Consider the following 17466-nt stretch of genomic DNA (forward strand, 5'->3'; position numbering starts at 1 on the left):
AAAGGTAGATAAGGGTAATTAGATTTGAGTTTAATATATATATATATAGTTAGTTAGTTAGTTAGTTAGTTACATACTAGAATAATTGAGTCGATAAAATGTGTGTTTTATGTTTCAATATTGTACAAAATTCAGTACGCCTAGATAAAAATAGTAAGACTAGAAATTTTTTTATGTCCGAAAATTCGAAAAAAAAAAATCAGGGGTTTATCCCCATTGAAAAATCTATTATATATTAGATGATACAAGAACAATTCATTCCTCATAGTTGAATAAGAAGAAGGCTATTTGAGAATAGAATGTATGATTTTTCTTATGTATGTTAGCAAAAATCAATTGTCCATTTGTGGACAATTAACATCCAACAGCAGTGTTTGATTTTCCCAAAAAAGATTATATAAAGCAGGTATCCACATGCGGATTATATCTAACATCAGGGTTAAATCTTGTCAGAATTATGGAGATAATGATAATTAATAACGGTGATCAATGAGAATGATGGTGGTCGGTGTCAATAGCTGTTGGTGGTGGTCATCGATGATAATTGAAAGATACAATATAGCTCTTTTTTCTCCTTTCTCCCTCCCTATTATATGGAGAATGATGTACTATTTATAAGCTTTTTGGAATGAACATTTTGATAATTTAAACCATAATCCAAAACATTCAATCGTACGATTCATATCAATTCGATCATAAAAGTATTTTTTTCAGCATTGAGATGCCTTAATGATGTCAGAATTGAGTGATCTTGGGCTAGTTGGATTTGCCCGATTGAGTTACTCGATTTGACTATCAGCATGTCAAAATTAGAGTTCATGTGATCATTATTTTAATTTTAAAAGCTTCCAATTCAAAATTGCCTTAAGATTCATAAAGATCATATGATTTGTCTAGAGTCATATATACAAAAATTTGGGGTGGCTAAGAATTTCCTTACATAGTTGCAATTATTTATAAAAACAATCATGACATCTCCTCCAGGACTTCCACATCTCCACTAAACAATCCACCAATTTTCACTGTGACAACATCTCATTAATCGCATCAGTCAATAATGTCATGTTCCACACATGCACAAAAATATATAGAAACTGACTATCATTTCATTCGAGAACACATGCAATCGAAAAAAAAGCAGACTAGTACACATCAACTCTCTCAAGACCAAACAACATACATCTTTATCAAATAGCTTCCTACACACATACTTCGAAAACTTCGACAGAAGCTATCTCACATGCAGCTAGAGTGCCCACCTCAACTTATCTCATCTCAACCATTAGATCAAAACTAGCTAGACAATTAATACCTTACACATATAAAGCATACCACCTTTACCTATCAAAATACTAAAGTTGTCCCCTACCACTTCATAGATATATCACACTCTGAAGGCAAAAAAAAATATATAAATGAATATCTTAAATTCTACATCTTCTTGTAATTACTTCAAATTTCCTTTTTTAATTTATGTTTCGTTTGGAACAATTTTTTTAGTGCTTTTTAAACAAATTTTTTAGTACAAAAGTTTTTAGAAAGTAATAAGAAAGCTATCCCAAACAAAATCTTAGTTACAGCTTTTGATATGTATAGATGTTTGTTTAGCTTGGGTGGAAGCTGCCAATGCTGACAATTTTATCCTGGAAAATGAATTGATTTATGAGCTAATTTTAACTTTTTTGGGCTGATCCGACTCGTTTGACCGATCTTTAAAACCCATTTTCATTAAGATATAACTCTTGGATAAGATTGGGCTTCTGATTAGAGCAATTTTCAGACCAATTAAGTGGTATTTGAATAGATTTATCAGAAACATATAAGTAAATTATTAACTATAGTTAATAATAAATTTGTAATAATAGTATTGACCTAGGTTAATTATATCTAATAAATGTTTCATTAGATTAAATATGAAATTAATTTTTTAAATAAGCTAATTAAACATTAATCATCAATACATTCTAAATAATAGGATAATAATAACTAATTTTGATATTATTTTGTTTTTTAGAATCTTATTAAATGTATTATTACTTTGATACACTTGATCTTGAAAAGGATAGACATGAATAGTTAATTTAAGCTTTTTTTTTTAAGTATAAGTTAAGAATGAGATGAATAATTTTTCCTATATTAAATATTTGAATGAAAATAAAATTTATATCCATTTTTTTTTAAATACATAAATAACACAGAAAAAAATTTATTTACATATTTTTTTTTACCTATTTACAAAATTAACACCCATTTATCTCAATTCATAAGAACTTCAAATAAATTTCTTAGATTATAATACAATTTTTATCCTCATTTTTTTCTCTTTTAATAAATTCTCAATGATCATTTAGTTGCTTTATAAGAATATATATATATTTAATGTTACTCCGGCCTTCCTCCTCGATAAGGAGCTCTGATACGCTCTCTCTCTAAACCCTCAACATGACCTTTCGTCTCTGCTTCTCTTCTCTCACTTCTTTGGCAAACCCCCCTTCCATTTCCTCGAGTTCATCTTCCACAAGAGTCCACCCCAATTCAATCTCCTTCAAATTACCTTCGAGATTTCGATCCCGCAGCGCTGACCGGCGGCGAAGTTACCAGATTGCTGCAACTCTCACAGTGGATTCTCAAACCTCTGGAGAAAAAAACCTTGATACTGATCGGCCTAGGGTTCTCCTCGAGGTGAAAGACCTCACGGCGATTGTCGCAGAATCCAGACAAGAGATCCTCCGCGGCGTCAATCTTACAATCAATGAGGGCGAGGTAGATATTTTCTGTAGATAAGGAGATTTCTATTGGCTATCTCAGTTCAAATTCTCTTTGTTTTCCTGTTATTATTTATTCTTGCCTTTTGTATGGCTAGGTTCATGCCATTATGGGGAAGAACGGATCAGGAAAGAGCACTTTTTCGAAGGCGAGTTAATTTTAGATGCTTTCTTATGCATTTTTTATTTTTTCGGTGTCTCTGGTAGTGCTCCAATCGTTGAAGAAGGGAATGTAATTTATATTAGCGATGCGATTGTTCATATTCTGCGGTCGAACCAAATCGATTTAGGCAATTTAAGTAGAAACGGATGATATGCTCTTTGAACTAGAATATGTTCAATTGAACTAGGCTGCTGGAGGGAACAGTCTTATTATGGCTGCCTCATGTAGCTGATTGATATTGAATCAGATGGGAAACAGTTATTAATTTATTATCTTTTCTTGACCAATTTTATTATAAAGAGTCAGGTATGTTGAAATCCATCTGAAAACTGGTTTGGCACATGCATTAGCAAACAACTTTGAAGAGCAGGAAAGTGAACGGTTAGGAAAGAAATGAAAATGAGATAAAACCAAATTAAACTCAAGCTAGTTCAACATTCTGGAATAAAGTGCAAAGATTGTGCTTGCTGGAAATTATCGAGGCATTTAGCAAAGAGTGGAAATGGACTATGAAAGTTGAAATGGATGCACTTGAGTAGTATAAATTTGGGAGGTAGTCGAGTTTGCGGAAAAGAGGTCAGTGGGATGCAGATGGGTGTTCTGAAAAATATATAATGCAAATTGGTGTTTTATATAAAGTTTAATACAAATGGGACTTCTGAAGGCGGAGGGAGGGACTAAATGTGAATATTTATGCCCAAACCTTTGGTATTGATTACCAAGAAACTTGTGGCCCTATAGTAAAAATAAATACCACAGATTGTGCTTGCTGGAATTATTGAGGCATTTAGCAAAGAGTGGAAATGGACTATGAAAGTTGAAATGGATGCACTTGAGTAGTATAAATTTGGGAGGTAGTCGAGTTTGCGGAAAAGAGGTCAGTGGGATGCAGATGGGTGTTCTGTAAAAAATATAATGCAAATTGGTGTTTTATATAAAGTTTAATACAAATGGGACTTTTGAAGGCAGAGGGAGGGACTAAATGTGAATATTTATGCCCAAACCTTTGGTATTGATTACCAAGAAACTTGTGGCTCTATAGTAAAAATAAATACCACGAGAGTTATGATAATTTTGACTGCTAAGCTTGAATGTCCTTTGCAACAATTTGATGTTAAGAACATGCTCCTGTATGGAGATCATGGAACTCCTCGTCGTTGCAGTGCCACTAGGGAAATTATGATATGCAAATTAAGGAGGGCGTTTTATGTACTAACGCAGTTGCCTAGAGATTGGTTTGGTAAGTTTACGCGCATGATGTAAGTAATTGGATGCAAACAAAATCAGTATGATCTTACTTTGTTCATAAAATACTATGCCTCATGGGAGTTACACACTTATTATATACATTGATGATATCATTGTCAATGATAATGATCATAAAGAAAGAGAGGTACTCCATGCTAAGTTAGCTAAGGAATTCTAAATTAAAGACCTTGGCAAACTAAAATATTTCTTATGAGTTGAAGTTGCTCACTTGAAGGAGGGAAGCTTCCTTTCATAACAAAACTATGTGATTGACTTCTTGAGGAAGATAAAAAAACAAGTTATAGACTAATAAAGATACCCATTGTGTCAAATTATAAGCTTGAAGAGGTAGGTTATGATGAATCAGTGGACCAAGGAATGCATAAAGACTCATTGGAAGGTTGATTTATCTATCTCATACTAATTATCCATTTCATTGGTTCTATGAGCAATTTATGCATAACCCAAGGGAAGTCCACCTACAAGAAGTGTAAAAAATTCTTCAATACATTAAGTTGAGCCCAGGACAAGGATTAGTCTTTAAGAAGGGTTCAAATATAGCTCTAGAAGTGAATACACTAAGTCAACCTTGGGATGTTATCTTTTTTGGGGAAAACTTGGTTACATGGAGGAGCAAGAAGTAACCAGCTCTGGCAAGTTCAAGTGCAGAAGCATAATTTTGGGTTATGACACTTAGTTGTGTTTTAGTTAATATAGTTGGCAATAATTCAAAAGATCTTTGAATTCTAATAAAAAAATTGATGAAGTTGTATTGTGATAATGATTAACATTGCTCATAATCCTGTCACATATGATTGTTCTAAGTACGTGAATGTTGTGTGCCACGCAATGAAAGAAAACTAGAGAATATGTGAGATAGGTTAGGAATTACTAATGTAATTGATGAGATGAGTTAGAAATGATAAAATGTCTGAGTTTTTATTAACTTGGTATATTAAACCTGAGGATGATATGGTTAATCCCTTAGTTTTTGGAATTCGATTGTATTCTCATTAATTACCCAATGTTGTGTTCTAGCCTAGAAAGGCCAACAGCTGTATTGTAAAGCATTAAAAATAACATTCCTTTTCGGTTTCATGCTGCTCGCTGTATTGTCTTCATGAATGATTGGTCAATTAAGAAAAAATAGAAGCTCATTTACATGCAAGTTTTGAGAGCTGGTGTGCTTTAAAAGGTTGTTATTCGATGCACGAAGGAATAGTGATGTAAGGATATACCAAAATTTATATGAAGCAGCTCTTTTGAATTTCTTTCAGGCAGTGACTTTCTAACTTCCATGTATAACATAATACTTCTCATACTTGAGAGTATCCATAGCATGCTTATCAGCAGGGATGCCATTTATTTTTTGATTTTATTTTAGGATCATGAAAAATATTCCATTAGTTTATCTTTTTGAACACTTTTTGGTTCTTCATGGTGGTAATATGCCAAATTCAATTTCATCCTTATTTTATCTTTCTCAATTTTCTTGAAGATATAGGATGTTCAATGTGGAAGTCAATCTGCTTGGGAGAATGTTAAATAATTTATTTTATTTGGCCTTTCTTTAGTAGGTTCTTGTTGGGCATCCAGATTATGAAGTAACTGGAGGCACTGTTTCATTCAAAGGTGAGGACTTACTGAATATGGAGCCTGAAACTAGATCTCATGCAGGGCTTTTCATGAGTTTTCAGACTCCAGTGGAGATACCAGGTGTGAGTAACATGGATTTCTTGCTTATGGCCTGCAATGCTCGTAGAGAGAAGCGTGGGGAACCAACACTTTCTCCTATTGAGGTACCCTTACCTTTGTAAATTATGATTGATATTGCTTACCATCTTTCCTTTGTGATCCAATTTGAAAATCCCATTTCCTTATTAGCTTGCTTCTCAAAAAAATAAAATTTTTGGCATCTTTATTTCTGTTAGTATCACAGATTTTAAGCTTCAACAAGTTTCAGCATAAAACAATACCTCTATCATTGTCATTGTTGTTGTTGATTGCCCTTCATTGACATTGCACATATTTATTAGTCCATTTTTTATGCTTTCTATTTACCATTAATACAATGTGTTTGTGCTTAATTTTAAATAGCAATCATGCGAACTTTTGAGTTTTGAGTTCCATACTTATTATAACTTGAAGAATAAACGTTTCCAGTTTCTTGTTATGGATTGACTCGTTGATATTTCTATCTTCATTCCTCGCAGTTTTTTGGTTTTTTATCCCCCAAACTTGCTGCTGTGAACATGAATCCAAGGTTTCTAGACCGGAATGTCAACGAAGGGTTTAGTGGTGGTGAAAAGAAACGGAATGAAATCTTGCAGCTTGCGGTATGAATCTTTTTGTAGATGGTTTCCTTGGATCACAAATTCAGTTCCTGTGATCTTAAGGTGCATAATGTGTATTGCAGAATACGTGCTAGTGGTCTGTTAAAGCACCTTTGTTTTCAACAATCTTTGTTTTAAGTTAGAGCATCAATATTTATATAATACATTTTGTTCAGTTGTAACTATACCCTGCTACTGTACGAAACTTTGGAAATTTGGATCAATCAAACCTAAAAACAGTTTGTGTTGTCTCAAAATGGATGAAAATTTGTGAAGTAGAATATCCTTAATCATTTGTTAAAGCTGAAATTGAATAAAATCTGGCTCATTTTGGCAGAAGAAAATTGACTTTTAAGAAATACAAAACTTTTGCAAGGATAGAAACAGTAAATCACCATATGAACTCCTTGAGTTTCCCACAAACTACGATGCACCAACACTTCTCCTCAAAGAGGCATGCAAGGTCCGACACTGTGTCCGACACGACACTCGTCTAACACTCATCCGACACGTGTCGGACACACCGAAAACATGTCCGATTAAAAATACTAAATGCAAATTGGACACGCGTGTCGGACACGCGTATCTTAAATATTTTATGGATTTTTTAAAATATAATTTCTTGTATTTTGCGGGATTTAAACTAAATTTTTTATTTTCTATCCACAACATCAAATCAACGTCCGCACTTAATACCCAATCATCGAATATTCTCATTTCAATTTCTTTTTGGCAGTGAAGGTATTTTCATCTCCTCTCTTGGTGATTGATAAATGACATCGACGCTTGAATTATGTGATTGATGACTAGCCTTAATCGAAAGTTCTCTCTCGTTATCGGGAGGGGTAATTAACTATAGGGGCTTGCGCCTATAGGAAACTAGAACTCAGATCATAAAGTCCTCACAAAATGAGGGCGAAATCTCTGGGTAGTGTCTTATCTACAAACCCATCTGCCTTCCAAAATTTACCTCGGAACTTAGTTCGTTAAAACTCCCTCGCCGAATAAGAAAAGCGAGTGGAGGCCGGGGCCGAATTTTCAGAGCCCACAATATTAAAAAATTATTATGCCGTGTCCATGCCGCACCAGTGTCCTATATTTTTAAAAAATGCCGTGTCCCGTGTCGGTGTCGTGTCGTGTCCGTGTCGACGTATCCATGTCGGTGCATCATAGCCCACAAATTGCACATATTAGGCTTAGTAGTTTATCAGATGAAACTATTAGTGTACAACGTTTTTAGAGAATGGAATTCAATTTTCTAGTGGTTATTTGTACTACACTGGTGTTTCCCAAGCTTGAAAACTAGCATCATGGGAATCGGGGATCTAAAAGAGCAGTCTGACTGTTCCATTGTCTAAAACTATAGAAATTTTATGCCTGTGGCTGCTGCCTGCCTCTAGGCCGATTGGATGATGGTTTTCTCCCATTCAAAATGTCTTGAATTTGAGGATTGGCATAAACATACATGTATGAGATTTGTACTTTGGCGCTTAACTTACCCCTAAAAGAAAGTAGCTTCAATGTAAATATCTTCCAATATTGTCGCCCAGAAATTGGACCAAGCTATTACCAACATCAAATGTGAATTTTTTTTTAAAGAATGGCATTTGGATTCATCTTTTGTATAAGCGTCTGTTCTTTGAAATCCTCTTGCATCAAGACTGTTGATTAGAACCTCAACCCTAATATTAGTTGTGAATCAATAATCTGTTAGACCGGTCTAGCCGGTCCGCACGGGATCGGCCCAGCGCAACAGAGGCGGAAATCTTCCGCCTTTTCGGTTGTCGTTCGAACCGCAGGAGCCAACCGAACATTTAGGAAGGATTTTTGAGGGTTTTGGGAGGGAAATTTGAATGTAGGGACTGTTTAGGGATTTCCTTTTGATTTGTATGCATTAAATAGTTTGTTTTCCTAGGGTTAGAGCATCTTGAATTTGGCTGAAATTTGAGATATCTTAGATTTAGATTTTACTTTGGGCTCTGGTGGCGTCTAGAGATTTGGGAGAGATCGATCCTCCTCTCGAATTGAGGATCAACTGTATCTTGTTATTTTCCGTTTCTATTTCTGATAGGAAATACTTGGGATCAAGTATTTCTTATGCGTCTCTAGTGAAAATCTCCTCGCCAAATGCTGTCCCGCACAGGAAAACAGTGAAAAACAGCGGAAAAGTGGGGAAAAATTGAGAGAAAACGTAGGAAATCAATAGCAAATGATTGTATTCCACTAGTAGATGCAAGAGACAAGTAAGATGCAACTTTCCTTCGATTCGAGAGGAAGGAAAAACTCTCCAAATCTCTAGCCGTAGTCTAGAGCCCAAGAACAAGAAAACCTAGATCTCAATAATGTTCAAAATGCAAGATAATCCCTCATTCACACCCAAAACTCCTAATTAACCATAAAGGAGTTTTACAAATTGTCTAAACAGCCCTTCGCATTCAAAATTTCCCTCCCAAAAATCTTCCCTGGCCCCCGTCGGCTTCGTTTCGCCCGCTCGGTTCCGCCTGCTGCTCGCGGTTCCGTCGCAAGTAGACATGGACTGGTCCAGGTTGGACCGGTCCAGCCGGCCCCTCCTGGGCCGGCGTAACAATTTCATCAAATAATACAAATTATCTACTATTTTCTTGTTTTTGTGTGAATTTTGATGGAGAATTCTTGCTGTTTTCCGAAGATTGATAGGAAATACATGAGATCTACAAGTGTTTTCTATCAAATTGGTATCATAGCACGTCGATCGAAGGGGAACGAATGGCTGGAAGGAAAGTGAAAGTTTTGGAGGGAGAACTTGGGCAACTCAAAGCAGATTTTGAGGTGAAGATTGCTGATTTTCAAAATCAGATTGTATCCGTCAATGAAAGGATGGAGGAAACGTTTGCCGTGGTGGAAGACATGTTGAAGAAATTGCTTGAAGCCAAAATCAAACCGGTGACATTGGAAGCAAAGGAAACTACCGGCGGACATGGAAGATATGTGAACCCTAACACGTTTAGGGGAAGGGAAAATCTAGAAGTGGAGATTCTGGAGGGAGAAGACGGAATGCCTCCTCTAGAACCACTTTCTAGGGAGGGAATGATCATTGGCTACGCAAGAAGGGGTGATGATTTTGATCGTCGATGTGCTGATTTTGAAAGAAGAAGAGGGGATTTTGATGAATGGTTTGGGTATGATCGGCGGAGGGAAGATCATGACAATCGGGGAGCACCTCTGCTTCGAGGAATGGGAGGTAATGGAGGATTTAGGGGAAATGGGTGTGACCCGAGAGTGAGAAAATTGAAGATGCCAATCTTTGAGGGGGAGGATGCACATGAGAGGATCTGCACGGTAGAAAGATATTTCACCGTCAATGGGCTGACAGAGGAGAGATTGACGGCGGCGGGCCTATGTTTAGAAGGGAAGGCTTTGTCTTGGTATCAGTGGAGGGACATGGGATGACCCATACGAAGTTGGAGAGAGTTCAAGGATTGTTTGGTAGAACGTTTTCGAACTGGTAGGGGAGGAGACTTCTACGAGCAGTTCTTCGCCTTGACACAGGAGAGTTCAGTGACGGAGTACCAGGATAGATTCGAGTACCTGGCTAGCCGATTGGACAGCCTTCCTGAGATAGTGCTAGAGGAAAATTTCATGAAGGGACTGACACCAAAGATCCGGGCAGCGATTAGAGTAATGAGGCCTCGTGATGGGGACATCAGATCGTGGAAAGTTTATCGAATACGTGACCTTCGATCTACGGCCACGATTGAGTCATTGTATTTTTGAGATGTATTATGTATTTTCTTATTTATGATGTTATATTGTATTTGCTTTATTAGTTTTTCATTTTTGCCCCTTAAGGGAGGTCGTATGTAAGTCCAGTGGGCGTTGTCATCTTTTATTTTCTTGAGTCTTTGTACGAGACTATATATAGTCCCATTATTCTCTTTTGATGTTAATGAATGATTGAAAGAAAATTTTCCACAAGTCTTTTGAGTTCTCTTGCGAGCTTGAGAAATCGGAGTGAGATCCCTAGGAGAGGGAAGATTGCGCATCACCCACCAACCTAGACGAGTCGGGTTCGTGGTTTTATCCCCTATCTCTTCCCTTCCTCCTCCCACCACCCCCCGCTGGCCCAACTTCCTTCCTCCCGCACCCTACCACCACCTCTCCAAAATAACTCCACCTCCACCTAGCCGCCGGCCCCCTTACCCGAACCCAAGCAAGCCTTCAGCCCTAGCCTCCTTGCCCTCTCTTGAAATTATTTCATATTCTAGATTGACATAATTTGGATAGATTTTGAATTCAAATTCACCCTATTTGAAATTTAAATCTTTCCTAAATTATAAAATCTATTTATGGAAAATTTCCTAAATTAATCCCCAATCACATCCTAATCAAATTTAAATTACATTTGATTGAATCCTTTTGCCTTATGAGGAGTTCTCTTATTTGGAAGGTGCTTAAATCCTCCCTAATTCCCTCCCCTTAGCCATTAATGACGTCGGTCCCTATTAAATCCCTCCTTGGATTTATTTCCTAAAACCAAATCCCACTCTTGGAAATAATTCAAAGCCCCCAAGCCCCCTCTTGGCCGAAAATTCCTAAAGCCCCACCTCATGACTACTTTACAAAATCTCATCCTTGATTTTGGAAATAAATCCCAAGTTTTCCCTCTCTTACCCGCCACTCCTATCTCCTTTCCTCTCTTCCTTTAATTAGTCTCAATCAAGAGGCTTATTAGGAAGTGTTGAATTTGAATTCCCTCCATCTCCTCTCCCAAAATCTAGACCAAAACCCTTACCTTTGCTCTCATCATTGGCTGCAAGAGAACCAAAAGTTTGACGAGTTACTCGTTGCTCGGTTTGATTAAAACTCGTTTGTAATCGTTTAACTAACTAAACAAACAAACTTGGACAACATTTTAAATATTTGATCCTTAAATAAACAAGCTTGAACACTAAGGTGTTCGGTTCATTTATGTTCACGAACAACATCATTTGAAGCTCGTGAACAAGCTCGACATTAAGCTCAATTAGAACCTCGATTCATGTTCGATTCAAAGCTCGTGAATAACGCATTAAAAATTCGATTAATATTTAATTATAAAATTGATAAATATACATAATATAAATACTTTAAATTTATTATAACATAATGAATTTGTTCATGAACAAGAGACATTTTACATTTATCCATGTTTGCTAGATTATTTGTTTAATATGTTCATGAACAAATTTAAGGTTTGTTTGTTCAATAGATTGTTTGTTAAATATGTTCACGAACATAGCTCGTTAATGTTTGTTTATTTAAAGCTCGATAAGTACTAAACGAACCGAGCATGAACCAAACATGAACACCAATAAATTAAACGAACAAAACATGAACACAAACAATAAAGTTCGAATCAAACATGAACCGAACTTGAACAAGGTAATAATAAACAAACTCAAACATGAACACTCACATACTCGGCTCGGCTCGGTTCGTTTGCAGCCCTACTTTCCCTCTTGATTTCTCTAGTCTATCACCTCCATCTCAAGGAGAGTCTTCAAGGGAAGCATCAACGATTGTCTTCAACATCTCATCCTCCAAAGGCTATGTATGGTCGATCCAGATCTTGATTACGGTCTCACCTACGATGAACAATGATTTGTTTGCATCCTTCGCTCGACCTTTTTCGACGTCAACTCTCGCATCAACAATACCGTCGAAGAATACGTGAAGCGCATTCTAGACACCCTCGTCGAGGCCATTGAAGAACAACTTGGCGCCGTTCAGTGGAGGATTGAATCTCAACCGCGATAAGGGTTTGCCAATCTCCCTTTTCTCGTATTTTCATTGTCTAACTTGTTCTTGTGATTTGATAGATTCACAAAGATCTTGCCCACCAAACTCTGCCGAGCTTAGTAATTGTAGGGATTGAGTGCACTTTATTTGCTTCTAATCTTATTGTTAGATTAGGGATGTTGTTGAAGTCTATTTACTTAAGCATGTTGTTGAATTTCTAAGTTATTTGATTTTCCAAGTGTTTAGCAAGTGGCTTAGCCTAAGCGTAGGCACCCTTCTCTTGTTTTATCTTATTGTTTTAATTTGATAAAAATTTCATCTTTATTTCTCTAATCAACGAATCATGCAATATTCTTATTTCATCAATTTAAAAGCATTTAGTCCTACATCACCTCGTGACTTGGGAGATGTTATGGAACTAGCTCAATTGGTGGAGGATCAGAGGCACTTGGAGAGAGAAAATGTAGACAATATGTTTGTAGGCTCGTACAAGATGACCACCACCTTATTGGCATCCAAGGAGCCAATATTGGATACTCTTCGGGGAACTTCAAAGGAAAATACTTCAGGAGGAAGATCTGAGGACGACGTCAAGAAGCTCATGGAAACAGAATTACAGGAGAAAAGGGCGAATGGGCTCTGTTTCAGATGCGACGAGAAGTATACTCCGGGGCATTGGTGTAAGTACCGAACTCTTCAGGTTCTTACCGTTTGTGATGAAGAAGGAATGGAGGAGGGTGTCATTTTTCCACCTTGCGAATAAGGTGGAACTTTGGGAGGGGAGTATTATTAGACCGGTCCAGCCGGTCCACACTGGATCGGCCCAGTGCAAAAGAGGCAGAAATCTTCCACCTCTTTGGTTGTCGTTTGGACCGCAAGAGCCAACCGAACATTTTAGGAGGGAATTTTGAGGGTTTTGGGTGGGAAATTTGAATGTAGGGACTGTTTTGGGATTTCCTTTTGATTTGCATCCATTAAATAATTTGTTTTCCTAGGGTTAGAGTATCTTGAATTTGGCTGAAATTTGAGATCTCTTTGATTTAGTTTTTCCTTTGGGCTCTATCGGTGTCTAGAGATTTGGGAGAGATCGACCCTCCTCTCGATTTGAGGATCAACTGTATCTTGCTATTTTCCTTTTCTATTTTATCAAATAATACAAATTATCTACTGTTTTTCTGTTTTTGTGTGGATTTTGGTGGACAATTCTCGCTGTTTTCCAAAGATTGATTGGAAATACGTGAGATCTACAAGTGTTTCCAATCATAATCATAATCTCCACCCCAACAATTTACAAGAGCATGTTCTTCCCCTTCTTTTATTTTGCTTCCCTGCTTGCATCCATGCTGCTCAGGGGAATGAGGATCCTACTCTTTACTCATTTATAAAATTAGCTTATTGTTTGGTTTTCTTTGGCTGATTCATTCCTGTTATTTTCTCACAGCAATCGTTTTTAATAGGTTCCTTAACCTTTTTCTTTTCATTGTATTGGAACTTTTTCTGGGTTTTAAGTTAGAACTATCAAAAGAAATATGCGCGTCACTACTTATCATGAATTGTTGTTAGCGTAACCTTTCTGTAAGAAACATTAAATGGATGGATGGCATGCATGTCATTTTATTAGACTAAGTGAGCGAAGAAAAAAAAAATGGTAAAACTATTTAAATGAATTCAATTCCATGTTGAAATATTTTATTGGGTCTAGTAGTTATAGTTTTTCCTTATTTTTATGACAAATGAATTTGCTTTAAGTTTTTATAAATGGATAATTATGTTAATATCGGTGAACTGCTCGGAAGGTACCGGTATAAGAAGATTATAAGAATTGATTGAACAACCTACATATATAGAAGGGCAAATTAATCTATAAAATTCCTAGACTAATAAACACGCACATGCATATATGATTTAGGACTTGTAAATTAGTTTATTCTATTTATTTTACTGATTTGAGTATCACTACATAGAATCATACGCACAAACACTTACTGGAATTTATCGATCAATTTGCTTGTGTGCGTATAGCTTAACTAAATTCCTGAATAAATACACACATACATACATGCATGATTTAGGGCTTGCAAATCAGTTTTTTTTATGGTTTGAGTATTATAACTGCTTGGAATCATGCGTACAATTACAGAATTACTTCATATATTTTTTAAGGCCTTGTTTAGCCACCCCTTGACATTTTGGTCAATTGTAGACTATTGTTATTTAGGGGTCTTTGATTTGCTGAAAAATGAATGCAAAGTATTCCTTTTCTAGGGAAAACTAAAATTTAGGCGTTTGGTTTGTTGAAAAAGATGTGTAGTATAAAATTTCAACGAGTTTTTTTTCACTCTCTAGTTCAATTTTGATGTATTCTAAACTTACCTAGTTTTGGCCGAATTTCTTTTTCATTGCAAGCCAACGACCTGTCGGCCTCCCTACCCGTTATCACCTCTTGCCGGAAGCCTCCATTGCCGCCATCCGGCTGTTGGTCGTTGCCGCCGACCGTGGCCAGCTGATCATCGGCCACTGCCGCTTGCCGACCACCGTTGTTGGTTACCATCAATCACCTCCGGCCGTCGCTATCCGCTAGCCGCCACAGCTACCGTCCATCTCCGCCTGTCACTGGATACCATAGATCACAACTGGCCGCCTCCACTAGTCCCCACCATCATTATACTTTATATTGCATTTATTTTATTTCAAGCAAAAAAAAAAAAAAAAAACTCATGCTTTTTTTTTACACTCATCCAAACAACAAACATTTCAAATACACAACATTCCTTTTACAGTGCATTGTTTTACTCTGCATTTATTTTTAGCAAACCAAACATTGCCTTAGAGCTAAATATATTAGTAGACTAAGTTTATTAATATATCAACTTTAGAAACTTCTAATTTGTATTATGCAACGCATTTCTTCTAGTATATTTAATTAAATGTACCATACCTCATGTTTCTAGTCCTGCTTTTCCAGTTTTGCATTACTTGTAACATCTAACGTGTAATTTCAGGTTCTGGAGGCAGAGTTGGCTATTTTAGATGAAATTGATTCTGGTTTAGATGTCGATGCACTTCAAGACGTAGCAAAAGCAGTGAACGGGTTGTTGAAGCCCCATAACTCTATTTTGATGATAACCCATTACCAGCGCCTGTTGGATTATATCAAACCCAACTATGTTCATATAATGGTAAGAGCCGCATGAGTCTCAACAGAATGATTTTCACATGATTTTGAATGGAATGTCAGTGATTATTATCATCTTCTGCCTGCTAGGAGGTAACTTATATTTGAATTCTACAGTAGAGTTCTGTAGCCATTTTTGAGGTTATGATATTGAATTCTATGCCAAATCAAATACCACCATATGTTGGATCCAGTATTATCAGTGGAAAGATATATCGCAGAAATACAAATTGATCCCAAAGAGTGTGGAAGATAAGAAAGAGAAGATCCAGTCTTCATGACCCGCCTTAATTAAGTGGTCTGTAAGGGGATCTGGAACTACCCCTTCGATGGAGAAGTGTGAATCAACCCAAGTTGTAAAGATGATTAAGAGAGAGTGAGAGAAAGAGATTTTGAGAGGAATTTTGAAGAGAGACCAATGAGAATTTTAGCAAAAAGTAGAAGATCACATAGAAGTATTTCATTTTCCCAACTTATGACCCTCTATTTATACGTGAGAGCTAAAACTGACATTCCAGAATCGACTACATAGTTTTCTTATATAGGAAATGCATAACTTTGACTAGATGTAACTATCTATGTAGTGGGTAAATCTGTATTGTAGTCGGCTGCTTATCAGAAACTACAGGCAAGTTCGAAATTGAGGAAGAGCACCCTTGGTGAGTTATTCTATCGAGTGATTGAGTTCGTTGGATGAGTAGCCTTTGCAAATGGAATATTTTGTGAGTCCTTTGGCAAGTTCAGTAGCTTAATATTGAGGTTAAGGAGAAATTATTCTGTGTGGACACTGGACAGAGAGAACCGTCCGGTTTTCTCTGTGCCTACAGTAAAAGCACAGCTGCAGCTGTAGACAGAGAGAACACCGGACGGTTCTCCCCTCCGGTGTCTACACAGAATAATTCATCTTGAATAAAGCTAATTCTTGTAGGAGTATGGCCAGTTGGCAAGCTCTTATCCTAGACAACTTGAGGCCTTACCAAACTAAAGAGCATTAACAAGCTCCAAGTTGCGAGTAATTCAGTTTGTTTCACAATCACCGGCTTTCTCAACCCAGGTCGTGCTGTTATAGAGGCTTGATCGACGTGATCTTCTCCTGGTTTCTATTTTTAATTATCATCAAAGCATGGAATGCTTTGATTACATTATTTCTTTCTGATTTACATTATTTTGTGTACGCTGTCTAAGCCAATTGCAATTCTATTTGTTAATCCACTTAGTTCGGTTACTTTAAAATGTGTGCAGGAGGCTGGTGCGATTGTGAGAACCGGCGACTTTTCCCTGGCAAAACAACTGGAGAAGGAGGGTTACAGAGCAATCTCTTCTGCTTAATTCACAAGCGCAAGACACTTCAGCTCCATCACTTTAAAACACGGCAAGTGTGCTTGGTAAGGCCGTACATCTTTCTATAGTTTCTGTAGTATTGCAGAATTTTGCTTATTAACTGATCAATTTCAATAAATCAGCAGCAAGTCTTTTAAGATATTTCTGTATGTTCACTTAAAATCATGGCTCCAATTATAGAAATCCTGATTACCACTAACACACTGAAAACCTCAAAATTGTGTTAAGGCAATACTTGAAGGTCTCAAAGTGCAGTGATTAAGCTCTGATTAATTTTTCAAAAATATTTCAAATGCTTATTAAAATTTAATTAACTAATTTAAAATGCTTTAAAAAAAAGAGAGATTCCATTGCTACCGTGGCTAACTGATATAGATGTCGACAATGTTTGTAGAATTCTGAAGACTAGTCATTTTTCTTTGTTAGGTGTCTGATTGGAAACACTTGTAGATCTCTAAGTATTTCCTATCAATCTTTGGAAAACAGTGAGAATTCTCCACAAAAATCCACAAAAATAGGAAACCAGTAGATAATTTGTATTATTTGATGAAATAGAAACGGAAAATAGCATGATACAGTTGATCCTCAATTCGAGAGGAGGATTGATCTCTCCCAAATTCTCTAGACACCGCTAGAGCCCACATGAAACTTAAACCTAAGAGATCTCAAAATTCAGCCAAATTC

At 36.7% G+C, this 17466-nt stretch overlaps 1 protein-coding gene across 2 annotated transcripts; it reads left to right on the top strand.

Moving 5' to 3' along the window:
- Positions 1-2380: 2380 nt before the first annotated feature.
- Positions 2381-16923, top strand: LOC110101811 (ABC transporter I family member 6, chloroplastic). 2 transcript variants are annotated; one of them, XM_020829873.2, is made up of 6 exons: positions 2381-2763; positions 2864-2914; positions 5754-5975; positions 6390-6512; positions 15269-15445; positions 16684-16923. In XM_020829873.2, the coding sequence occupies exons 1-6, from the start codon at positions 2443-2445 to the stop codon at positions 16768-16770; spliced, it is 981 nt and encodes a 326-aa protein (XP_020685532.1). In that variant the 5' UTR covers positions 2381-2442; the 3' UTR covers positions 16771-16923. The 2 variants fall into 2 exon arrangements, with proteins under 2 accessions (XP_020685532.1, XP_020685539.1); XM_020829880.2 differs by lacking the exon at positions 6390-6512.
- The last annotated feature ends 543 nt before the right edge of the window (positions 16924-17466 follow it).

This window comes from Dendrobium catenatum, unplaced genomic scaffold (assembly GCF_001605985.2).
Source record: "Dendrobium catenatum unplaced genomic scaffold, ASM160598v2 fragScaff_scaffold_414, whole genome shotgun sequence".
Classification (NCBI taxonomy): Eukaryota; Viridiplantae; Streptophyta; class Magnoliopsida; order Asparagales; family Orchidaceae; genus Dendrobium; species Dendrobium catenatum.